Raw genomic sequence first — 12,500 nt, 5'->3', positions numbered from 1 at the left:
TCTTTTTTTTTTTTGGAAAGAATATAACAAATTCCTAATTCGATTTTTTTTCGCAAATGATGAGCTATTAAGATAAACACTGTACACAGCTACTAATGCTAATTGTGCATATTTTGTGTATAACATTTTATGTTCAACTTTGAAAATTGGTGTATATCAAGTGCTGTCCTTATATAATTTATAATGCCCATTGAAATGACACTCCTCGCCATGCTCTCTGTTCCAATGTGAAACTTAGAGAGCGCTGGAGTTGGAATTGATGAATATGCAGTACACAGTCACACTACATATGAATCAAATATTTAAAACAATAACTATCATTCGTAAATAAGCGAACTCATGATACAGTAAGTTCATAACTTTTGAGAATTCACATAAATTTCGAAACCTTTCACGTAATTAAGATTCGTATTTCTTTTGTTTCTACATTCTGTGTTTCTTTAGATATTTTTCACTCAGATTATTCTTTTACACTTCATTTTATTCACTTTAAGGCACCTTGCGTGTGTCTAAGAAGCAGTTTTCCGTTAGTTAATACTGAATGATGATGATTTCTCCTCTCCCATTTCCATCCATAAATTATTTCGCATTTAGAACATCACCATACTGGCCGAAATGCGTGTGCAACAAGCTCTCAACGAGTCTAATACAAGTTCTAATCTCGACACACGTGACATCCTCGACACCTCGTCCGAAACCGTGACACATCGAAACGAATTCACCACAAGCGACACCATTTAATGCAATTTTCTCAGTGGCACTGGGCTTCGTCCGAGCCGTCCGAACACTCGACCACGCCGTTGCACACGTTGGAGGGGGCGAGGCACTGGCCGAGGGGACAGCGGTGGCCCTCGCACTGCGCTGGCACCGGCACCACCAGTTCGCTCTTTGTCAGCTCCATCACCTATGAAAGACAGGTTTGTTATCGATATTTATTTAGCTGGAAGTGTGGTCAAGAGATCTGATATCATGAGGGTAAGATAAGTGGAATACAATTTGTTTTCTATTTAATTAAAGTATTAATGTCTATAACAAAATGAAGAGAGAAGGGGATAACCAGCCGAAGAAGAATACGAAAAGCAGGAAGGGCAATTAAAGAAAATGAAGAACAGACAATCGAAAACAAAGGTAAAACACAAGAGAAGAAAAATCGGAAATAAAGAAAAGAAAGAAGGAAGGAAAGAAGAAGGAGAGAAGGAAGGAAGGAAAGTACGAAGAAAGAGAGAAAAGATGAAAAGTAAGAAGGAAGAAAGGAAAGAAGTTAATTGACAGAGATTGAACGCGAAGACGAGAGCGTTGGACCGACCTGATTCATCCAGTCGAGATACTTGACCACCTTCGTGTAGACGCCGGGGCGGTGTGGGCGCGCGCACCCGTACCCGTTGCTCGTGACGCCCACCAGCTGCCACGACCCGTTGGGTTCCTGGAGAAGGGGGGAGGGGGTCAGAATTGGGGTTTCTTGATAGAATGTGGGAGGAAGAATTGATGAACTGATGAACACGGAGCGAAGACAATGGTGACGAAGGGAAAGTTATAATGTTTCCATTGTCATTATCATGACCAAGAACATAATAATGACAATGATGATAATTATGGTGAGGTGATGATAACAATAAAGAAAGTAATAATAATAAAAAATAATGATAACGATGATGACAGTGATAATAATAATTATAATAAAAATAATATAACAATCCTCCCTGACCAGGCCTAGTGGGTCGCGTGGCATGGCTGGTTTAGTACTGGCCCTCCGGTCTCATACCCGGAGTGACCTAGGTTCGAGGCCTGGTCAGGGAGGATTGTTATATATCTATCAATGAGGCATTGCATTATTCCATCTTTCAATAATGATAATAATAATAATAATAATAATAATAATAATAATAATAATAATAATAATAATAATAATAATAATAATAATAATAATAATAACAGCAATAACAACAATAACAACAACAATAATAACAACAGCCAACTATGTACACCCAAAAAGGGCCCAGCGCCCCCACCCGCCCGGGGCGCACCTGGCACATGAGCGGTCCGCCGGAGTCGCCGAGGCACGCGTCCCTCCCGCCGCGGTCGTATCCTGCGCAGAACATGTCGTCGGTGATGCGGTAGAGCGGGATGAACACCGTCCTCTTGCGGCATTCGGACGTCGAGATCAGCGGCACTTGGACCTCTTGCAGGGTGTCGGCTGGAGAATCAGGAGGGGCGGGTTAAGCAAGGCTTGTGGAAGCCGGGTTTGGTGTTCAGGAGAGGGAGGGGCGATGGGGGAGAATATATATATATGTGTGTGTGTGTGTGTGTGTGTGTGTGTGTGTGTGTGTGTGTGTGTGTGTGTGTGTGTGTGTGTGTGTGTGTGTGTGTGTGTGTGTGAGTGTGTGTGGGTGTGGTGTGGGTGGGCGTTTATATTTATCTATCTAGTTATATCAATATATTCATTCATTTCATAATGACCAATTCAAACACAGAAGCCCACAAAAGCCTCCTTCGGCACTCACGGAAGATTCTGCCCACTTCGAACAGCTGCCCCCAGCCCACCAGCGTGCACAGGCGGCCGTCCTCGATGCTGGCGCCGGGCGGAGGGAGGCACACGGGGCGCACGTAGTCGGTGAAGCGAACCGGTTCATTGACGCTGAGCAGAGTGATGTCGTTGATGAAGCCCGTTTCGACGTATCTGTTGCGGGTGGGAGGAAGGGCGGAGGCTTCAGGGCTTTGGTTGGGACTGGACGTCGATGGGTTGGCGGGTTATCGCTCTCTTTCTCTTTCTCTTTCTCTTTCTCTTTCTCTTTCTCTTTCTCTTTCTCTTTCTTTTTCTTTTTCTCTCTCTCTCTCTTTCTCTTTCTCTTTCTCTTTCTCTTTCTTTTTCTCTTTCTCTTTCTCTTTCTCTTTCTCTTTCTCTTTCTCTTTCTCTTTCTCTTTCTCTTTCTCTTTCTCTTTCTCTTTCTCTTTCCCTTTCTCTCTCTTTCTCTTTCTCTTTCTCTTTCTCTTTCTCTCTCTCTCTCTCTCTCTCTCTCTCTCTCTCTCTCTCTCTCTCTCTCTCTCTCTCTCTCTCTCTCTCTCTCTCTCTTTCTTTGATGGAATGCGATGATAATAACCATGTTAACAGTAATTGTGATGACAATGCCAATAATTCTAATAACATCTCAAAACTTACTCAGGATGAATGAAAATGTGCGTGATGTGTCGCAGCTGCTCGAAGGGCGAGGGGAACTTGGAGCCCCGTCTGAGGGCGCCCAGACGAGCCACCCAGTGGTTGTTGGTGGCGCTGCGGGAGGGCGAGACCGGGGTTAGTGTGGATATGAATGTGCAAAGAAGATGGCGTTGGAGGGTCAGTTAAAAGTAGTCAAGATATCTCATCTTACAGGAATTGCTTGTCTTCTGAATATTTGAGAAGAAATTCTTTTTCATGAGTTATCAAAACCACTAGACGTCTAACATAGAATCCATCTAAATCACCCAAACTTAAACAATGACTCAAGAACATACCCAAACATAAATCAGACCCTCGTAAAATACCTACAAACCCTACAGTTCCTCTACTTAAAAAAACGTAATAATAATAATAATAGCAACAATAACAAGACAAAACAGTAACCAGTCACTAGCTAAAGGCCCTCCTCACCTATAGAAGCAGTGCCCCGCGGAGACGAGCCAGCGGTCGTTGATGAGCGTGGCGCCGCACTGGTACTCGCCCTCCTTGTAGAGCGCCGCGTGCCAGGGCCAAGATCCGGGCCCGCTGTTGCTGCCGCCCACGATCCTGTTGGCAGGTGGCGACGGTGCGGTCAGTACTGTTGTCCGAAGGCTAATGATTTGACTTCTTTTTCGTTTATTTCTTACTTTTATGATTATTTTTATATTGTGATTTATTTTTAGCGTAATAAGAGATTAGCGTGTGTTTACTTTTCCAAAACCTTTTAGAGCTTTTTTTATGTTGATATGTATATTTCGATTTTACTGATAGTCATCTTAGATAATAATGTTAATAATATAATGATACATAAAGGTAATAGCAGTTGTATTACAAAAGCCATTAAATCCGTCATAAAAAAATCACATGCTCCACAAAGAAAATTTCTGTGAAAAACAAAATACCGTCATTAATCAGCGGACATAACAAATAAGCTTTAGTTAGAAGCACCGCATGACATGTTAAAGCACAGGCACGGATCATCACCAGTTATTTCACGTGACTGTAAAGAACGATAGAAAAAAAGATGGAAAGAAAAAAAATGATGAGAAAATAAGTAAAGATAGAGAGAAAACATAGAAATAATGAAAAAAAAGAAAGAAGAAAATACAGAAAAATTAAGTATAGATTTCAAGAAAAGACGAAAGAAAGAGAGAAACAAAGAAAGTTTGAATGCAAGTGAAAAAGAAATTAAAAAAAAATTATAAATAGAAAACAAAGAAAGTAATACAAAATGGGAAACTTAGATAAATACAGACAGGAAGAAATTAAGGTAGTAGGAAAAGGCTGTTATAATTTAGTGAAGCAAGACACGGGTTTTAAAGGTAAGCAACACAGCATTGTTAAAATACGTAGCCTTTGTATTAATCCCTTCCTATCAGATACCTTCCCTCCCTCCCAAAAAAAGTGTTACGATTTCCCCCACTGCAATATATAAATAACAAAAAGTTAATTAACTCACGGCCCTTGACAAGTAATGATGAATAAATTATTTCACAGAAAGAAAAAAAATGGCAGTAATGAAGCAAAGGATCATATGAATCAATAGAAAAAGAATATGAAAGCCATAAAATTGATTTAAAAAATCGGTGTTAACAATTTGACAACAGTTAACAGTTAATAAAAGCATCGATCTAATAACGCCTGAATGTTAACGTAAATCGATTGCTAATAGATTTTTGGATTTCAAAGTACATAACATAAAAATAAATTATTTTGTTTTTTAGGATAATCTTTGCCTCCCACAAACAGTAAATTTCATTATCTTCAAAGAATGTTAACGCACCGTAAATATCACTTATTCTTTTTACAACATATTCACCCCTTCAGCCACAATAATAATAATTAGTTATTTAATTAAATCGAATTAATATATGCTGGAATATAGATGCACATAGTTATTAAAATTAAATAAATTAAAGAAAATGAAAAAAAACGTAATAAAGATAATGAAAACACAATATTAGCAAACGTAAGACACATAGAAAACGCAAAATAACAAAATAAATAAATCATTTTAAAACTGAAATATAAAAAAAAAATGAAACAGACCGACCCCCCCCCAAAAAAAAAAAATGCAACAAAATGAATAAATAGATAAATAAATAAATAAATAATTAAGACATATAAACGTATCCCTAAAATGGCCGCCAGACGCAGGTTAGGTTAAAGCAGCAAGAGCATGTGGCGCCGCTACCTACCGCGCTTGCCGTCGGCTTCCACTCCTGTAATACCTGCAAAGTTAATGGGGTTGAGGAAGGTACAGCACAAAGGAAGGTCGACCTGAAGAAAGGTCACGAAAAAAATGGTTTGTACAGGGTAAATCTTCTAAATTTGGTTGTTTAAGAAGAAGCGAGTTGCAGAATTTAATACAGTTCTATTTACGGAGTAAGTTTATTTTTAAATTTGATTTTTTAAAAATTATTATTTGGTGTGGTAAGGCAATACTGCGAAAGCCGGCTAAATTTACTAATTTACGTATAACGAAATGAGAGAGAGAACAGAAGAAAGTATTAGTCCAGATGTCGGTGTTTGGTCTCCGAGCCTTGATTGTGAGACTTTTCATTGCAACACATCATCCTGTTCTAATAGGTCTTAATGCCATTGATAACATTCACATCCCATTCTGTCTGTCATAGATAACAGTCCTGTGCCTGATAATATCTTAATCTAGCCGTCAAGAGGTAAAAGCAAAACTGTTTCAGAACTCCCTTGTTTCGGGCACAGATAACAACCCCCTTTGTTTAGGTCACGAATAACTGCCCCTTTAGTCTTGGTAATAGGTAACAACCCTTTGGTCTTAGTTACAGATAACGACCCCCCCCCCCCCTGTCTCAGTCACAGGCAACAGCACCAGCGCCCAAAGCCCCTCCGTCTCCCCGTCGTCTAGAACCGCCCAAGCGTCCACCAACAGGAAACGTTCAGCGCCGCGGCCTGTGCCTCTACCCACCTGGCGCGATGGTGCACGGCGCGTGGCCTGATCCCGCACTGCAGTCCTTCGCAAGAGACCTTCACCACGTCCTTCCTCGGGCACGTAGTCTTCTCGAAATCCAAGGAGAGAGCGAGGTCCGCCGCCGAGGACGTGTCCAAGGGTACGGAGCGGGCGCGCGTGGGCAGGAACCCTTTGTCAGAGACGTTGATTTCGTAGTAGACGGGCGAAGGAGCAGCAGAAGTAGGAGGCGGGAGGAGTGAGTGGTACCTGGAGGGGATGTTGGGCCGCGAGCGCTTGACGAGAGTTGTGTCTGGGTAGCGCTCTACGCGGCTGAAGTTGCTGCGGAATGAGAGAGGAAGTTGGTGAGGCATATGCTCCATTGTGCTTAGATCTAATGTTGACTTGAACTGAGCTGTAAATTGTAAACAGATGCTCCGTACTTCCCCCTTTTGTTTCTTGGCCATGATAAAAAGAAATCAAAATACTAATGTAATAAAGTTGTAAACAAGAGAGTTCAATATGCTTTAATTTTGTTATACTAGAAAGCATTAAATACGAATACACTCCAATGTAAGATATTCCAGTCTATACAATTGCTCATATTAAATATGATGCATCGTGGTGCGAATTATTCACCGAAAATTATCATAATATTGAGATAAACTTACGTACCTGAAAGTGAGTGTTTTGCATACGGCCTGGCCTAAATCTGACACCGACCAGGTTGCAGAAGCTCGAGATGTCACTTGCTCGAAGTTGTCGAGGCAAAGCTTTCCCCAGATGCCGTGTTTCCGCACCATCAGGAACCCTGCGTGGGGAAAAGCAAAACCTGCTAGCTCTTCACACGTATATGTATAACTGAATTCGCCTGTTTTCTTATATATCCCAAATCACTTACTTTCCCTTTTTCGGAAAGGAGATAGCATTTCAAAGAGCCATCACAAAGTATCGAACAAAAGAATAAGAACTGAAATCAGCTCAACTCGAAACGAAAGCGAAGTACAACCAAACATGAGCACGAAAATATACAACATCCAGCGAAACACCCAACCCTACTAAACAACCCTGTGTACCTTCGCCATGGTAATCCAGAGCGTTGGCCGCGGGGACGTCCGGCGCTATGGTGACGCACGTCCTCTCGTCGTCGCCGTCCTTGCAGTCCGTGGTGCCGTCGCACACTTGGCTCTGCTCGATGCACTGGGCCGTGCCTGGGCAGATGAACTGGCCCGGCTTGCACCAGTCTGAGGGCAGGGAAGGAGGGCGATAGAGATGGGGGAGATGTGTGTGTGTGTGTGTGTGTGTGTGTGTGTGTGTGTGTGTGTGTGTGTGTGTGTGTGTGTGTGTGTGTGTGTGTGTGTGTGTGTGTGTATGTGTGTGCGTGTGTGTACATGTGTACATGTATTCATATAATGTATTAATACATGTAAATACATAAATACATATACATACATTCATTTATACATATATGTATATAGAAATATATATATGCATATATATATATATATATAATATATATATAATACATATATAATATATATAAAATATATATATGATATATATAATATATATATAATATATATATATAATATATATATAATATATATATATATATATATATATATATATATATATATATATATATATATATATATATATAACATGATATGCAGGTAGTGATAATAATCCGATAATGAGAGGAAAGTCTCCACGCAGAGGCTCACCGCAGTTGGACTCGTCCGAGTGGTCCCAGCAGTCGACGATGCCATCACAGATCTTCCGAGTGAGGAACTTGCTCTTGAGGAAGTCGGCGCAGGAGCAGTCCCGCTCGTCGGAGCTGTCGCGGCAGTCCTGGATCAGGTTGCACCGCGAGGACTCTGCGATGCACTCGCCCGACTTGCAACGGAACTGGGACTTGCTCTGGCATGCTGTGGGAGGTGAGGTGGCGGGTCGAGGACTTGAATAAGTTGGAGGGGCAGTGTGACGAGACAAAAATACTTGAAGGATAAAGGTAGCTGAGCTTCACAATAGCTATTATGGTATAAGTTAATGAAAATAATTTACAGAAATAAAATTCACCAAAATTAAGTAAAATCAAGTAAAGAAAAACACAACAAATATGTGATAAATAGCAAATAAACAATCAAATATATGAATAAACAAATTTCATGATAAAGAATGGACTATGTATCATAAAAAAAACTATTTTAAGAACAAACTCACGTTCATACGAAACATGAATCGACGACACGTACCTTGCACTGTGTCGTTGCTGATAAGCGCTATCTCGGTGGTGGCAGAGTGGACGCTGTAGGACACGTCTATCGAGGTCTCCGTCCTGACCTCCTCCGTGGAGGCCATGCCGTCCCCCACGACCGTCGTCTTGATCTCGTTGTCGCCGTCGTCCAGGATCTCGTAGGGCTCGGGCGTGGTGGTTCGGATGAAGTTCATGGGGCGGGTCATGACGGGGAAGAGGTCGTGGATGGGGTCAATTCCCCCGTGCGGCTTGGACGGCTCTCGGGACGGCAGAGAGGTCTCCGGCGCCGCCGACGGTGCCGTGGAACTTTGTTCTTGGGAGGAGTCCTTGGACTGGTTGTTCATCTTCTCGAGGTGCTGCTGAAGGATTCTGTTGATGGACTCCAAAACGCTGTCTCGGCTCTCCGTTTCGCGGGTGGTCTGGTACGTCGTTTCGAAATCCTCGGTCGTCGTTTCGACGTCTGAACTCGGAGCGTCGGTGGAAGGTAAAGCCTCGTTCTCTTCTTCCAGCGATATGGTGTCGAAGATCTCTTGCAACAGATCCTCCATGCTCTGCCCTTCTTTGAGGACGAATGTATGGATCGGAGAGTTCGTCATCGAGGAGCTACCTGACGATATGACGGGGGAACGGCTCGACACACTGATCACCTGCGGGCTGCCCGAGCTCTTGCCTCCAACGCCGGTCATGAACAGGGTGGTGAAAGGCGAAGAGGTGTAGCGGATGGGCTGTTGTGTGTAATCCATGGGATACGTGACACCTGATGCCGGTCGAGGTGTGATGTATTGGAGAGTGTAGTTCAGTGCATGAGCAGGGTCCTTGTCGTCAACGACATCGCTAGTCTCTGATGTGTTTGGGTCATGCAGAGGTATGTAAGCGTAAGCAGGAGCTTGCTGGCTTGCCACGACATTGGAATTTTTCAGGAAGGGATTCTGAGAGCCTCTTAAATGCTGAAAGAATGGCGTCAAGTTGGGTGTTGTTGTTTGATCTGGAGTTGTGGATTGTGGTGCTGGTGTAGCTGTTGTGGCTTGGTCTGCTTTTAATGAAGCCTTTTCGAAGTCTTGCAACTGCTGGATGATGGCGGGGTCGGACAAGTAAACTTGGCTCAAGTTCCTTAAGACGGACCAGAGGGAGAGAGACTCATTGGTTTCCTCGTCAAGCAAGGGCGCAGGCGAGTCTGGTATATCGAGGTCAATAGGTTTTCCCCTTCTGTTTGAGAAGCCAGAATTACTGAAGTGAGTGGCTCCGTCTATGCCGCGGTAGTTCGTGTTTCGCAGCACAGTCTGGAAAATGTCCTCCAGGAATTTCGTATTGAATCTCCTTCCGTCGCCCCGCGAGGAGGTCTCGGGCGTCGTCGTTTCTTCCTCAGGAGTGGTCTGAAGGTTGACGATAACGACGTTGGGGTAGTTCGTGCGCGTCTTGTTCACGGTGATATAGCGGACGTTAGTTCCCGATATCACAGGAACCGTTAGGAAATTCTGATCTTCGGAAAACTCTTTTAAAGGTGCTGGCTCGTTGCTTGGCCGATACACCGGGCCATACTCGTCTGTAGTCCCTTGATCAGGTCTGTAGATTGGTCCATTGTTGATGGTCGGTCTGTAGACTGGGACCAGCTCACTCGTCGGTCTATACACAGGACCATACTGAGTTGTTCCTTGGTCCGAGGACGTTGAGCCGTACTGAACGTCGATGCTCGTTGACGTTACCACCTCTGTGTTCAGAATCAGAGGCTTCCTGGTCGTGAGGAAATCCCAAATGTTGAAAGACGATGCAGCGGCAGTGGGTTCGGTGGCAGGAGGCAGGGTTGGAGCTGCGTACGAGGTGCTGGGGTATCGGAATCTGTCCAGTGGGAACCTGAAATCTGCAGGTGGCTTCGGAGGCTGAGGTTCTCTCACCCCGGTGTAAGACGTGACATGGGGCACTCCTGGCGTCTGGTGGGAGGCCATCTGGCTGCCTGACGAGGGATGCGAGGCTGAGAACGAAGGACGTCTCCTGTTTCCTTCCAAAATGTCCTGGAATGTGACCAGGTGATCCGCCGAGCTCGGGGTTCGGTTAGGGGGAGGTTGCGTTGAGGTGGGTCTTGCGTTGTAGTTCGGCCTCGAGAAGATCGTGATTTCGTCGGGGACTCGAAGAGGAGCCTGAGGGCGTGGCTGGGGCCGCGGGCGAGGTCGAGGACGAGGTCGAGGAGTCGTGAAGAACATCAGGTCAGCCAGAATCGCCTGGAGGTCCTCCCTCGACGGATTCCTCTTCGTCGTCATCTTGTTCTCCTTCGAGCCCAGATCCTCCAAGGGAATTCCGAACCGATTGTTGAACTGCAACGTACTCGCGCTTGCAGTCGTCGTGGGTCGAGGAGTCGTTGTAGTTGTGGTCGTCGTGGTGGTTGTAGTGGTAGTTGTAGCTGGTGTGGTTGTAGTTGTGGTGGTCGTAGTTGGAGGCGGAGGAGGAGGAGTCGTAGTTGTAGTAGTAGAAGCCGTAGTCGTGGTACTGCTGGTCGTAGTCCTCTTGGTCGTGCGATGTGGAGGAGTGACGGGGTTGTTCTTTTCCTGTGGTCTCGAGGGGCGTGCTGGCCTCTGGTTGGGGTTGTAGAAGGGGCGGACGGAGGCGCTGGCGGGGCGCACGGTCGGATTCGCCGGAGTGACAGCCGAGGGGTCGGGCGAGGACGGCCGGAAGTTGTAGGGGTTGACGGGCCGCCACGCGCCAAACTGGTAGATCAGGTTGGCCACGGTGCTGCTCTCCTCGCGCGCGCCGTCCTGTGGCCACAAGAAGGAAAAACGATGTGTAAATAAGGAGGATAGTTAAGGAAAAAAAATCGCTGAAACCAGTTACGATGAAAATATATTAGATAATAGCGATTGCAGTAACAAGAGGATATTTGTTAATCTAGTCACTTTCACGCATCGGCAAGTCATTACAAATACGAAGAAAGTTCCAACACTGGTTTCTATGTTTTATTAATATTTTCGAAGAATAGATCTGCCGTTATGTTACTGTGTCTCTATAATTGATATGAATTGGAAATGAGAAGTCACAAGAGAAACAATGAAATTATATTTTTCTTAAAGTTAAAAAAATAAGTCTTATTTACATAATAAAAAACAGACATAACTTCAACATAAAAAGTTTTCATTCAGACACAACTAAAATACCTTCCTTATCAGCATAAACTTTACAGACAACGGCCACAAAGGCTGAACTCAAACACTATTCCTCCACAGGTGATCCTTCCGTACCTGCTGCGAGCGATCCGCGCCGCCAGAGGGCTTCTTGATCACGATAGATCCTCCGGGAGACTCCTGCGTCCCTTCGACCTTAATCACCTGGACTTCCTCCTCCTCCTCCTTTTGCGCCGAAGAGGCTGCTGATTCCGTCCGGGTGACGTTACTCTCTCCTGTGGAGTTCGGACGGGTTAGGAAAAGGTGGTTTATGAGGTTTTTTGTTTTCATTTTGTCTGCTTTTCTTTGTTTTTCCTTTTACGTCTACCTACAAATCTCTTCCTCTTTCGAAACAGTGTCAAGAACATTTCGTCAATAAAAAAAATGGACCAACGTGTACGTGAAACATGGAGCAGTGCCGCCGTAGAGTTAAATATAAATAACGTTTCACACAAACGAAACAAATTTTGTACTTTTTTGTAGTTGACCAATTCGAAAACTCAACACCTCAGCCTTAGAGACAATGCCATTAATTACACACATTAACAACGGTATTTGTATATCGAAAAGCTCACCCTAGTTAAAAGTACACCTTAAATCAACACTTACTTGCAATCCTAAACGAATCGATATCAATCGCAACTTTCTGGAATGCAACAGGTTCTAGGCTCATCAGTTCTTGCAGAAGAACGTCCTTGACTGCCAGCTCTGTGTTATCAACGTGGCTGCGGAGAAAGAGTAGATAAGGGTTACTAAAGAAACTGATATTAGAGATGAATGTTAAGTAAAAGCGTTCTGGAAATTACAAGATAATGATATTTAAAGACAGCTTGTCAAAACAGATTACAGACTTTCATATATCTCTACATGTGTTTCATTTTCGAAGACTCGAATTTTTTGCAACAAAAGTATGTAAAGCAACAACTTACAGTAAGTCAAGAACTTACAACCTCATCCTACTGCCCTCCCCCCCCC

The 12,500-nt window shown here is 43.9% G+C and overlaps 1 protein-coding gene across 2 annotated transcripts in view; it reads right to left on the bottom strand.

The window, feature by feature from the left end:
* LOC125034792 overlaps positions 1–12,500 on the bottom strand; it is a 135,646-nt gene that overhangs the window by 1,250 nt on the left and 121,896 nt on the right. For both annotated transcript variants that reach the window (XM_047626767.1, XM_047626768.1), the window contains 14 exons: positions 12,135–12,250; positions 11,604–11,761; positions 8,375–11,123; positions 7,844–8,047; positions 7,196–7,363; positions 6,795–6,930; positions 6,141–6,461; positions 5,392–5,424; positions 3,626–3,760; positions 3,158–3,268; positions 2,502–2,677; positions 2,025–2,194; positions 1,307–1,423; positions 1–904 (listed from right to left, as the gene is read on the bottom strand). The exon at positions 1–904 is cut by the window's left edge and continues 1,250 nt beyond it. In XM_047626767.1, coding sequence (XP_047482723.1) covers positions 752–904; positions 1,307–1,423; positions 2,025–2,194; positions 2,502–2,677; positions 3,158–3,268; positions 3,626–3,760; positions 5,392–5,424; positions 6,141–6,461; positions 6,795–6,930; positions 7,196–7,363; positions 7,844–8,047; positions 8,375–11,123; positions 11,604–11,761; positions 12,135–12,250 — 4,747 coding nt within the window. In that variant the 3' untranslated portion in view covers positions 1–751. The remainder of the gene's footprint in view (positions 905–1,306; positions 1,424–2,024; positions 2,195–2,501; positions 2,678–3,157; positions 3,269–3,625; positions 3,761–5,391; positions 5,425–6,140; positions 6,462–6,794; positions 6,931–7,195; positions 7,364–7,843; positions 8,048–8,374; positions 11,124–11,603; positions 11,762–12,134; positions 12,251–12,500) is intronic.

This window comes from Penaeus chinensis, chromosome 18 (assembly GCF_019202785.1).
Source record: "Penaeus chinensis breed Huanghai No. 1 chromosome 18, ASM1920278v2, whole genome shotgun sequence".
Classification (NCBI taxonomy): domain Eukaryota; kingdom Metazoa; phylum Arthropoda; class Malacostraca; order Decapoda; family Penaeidae; genus Penaeus; species Penaeus chinensis.
The sequence above is the reverse complement of the archived record's forward strand: the minus strand, read 5'-3'. Positions and strand labels throughout refer to the sequence as shown.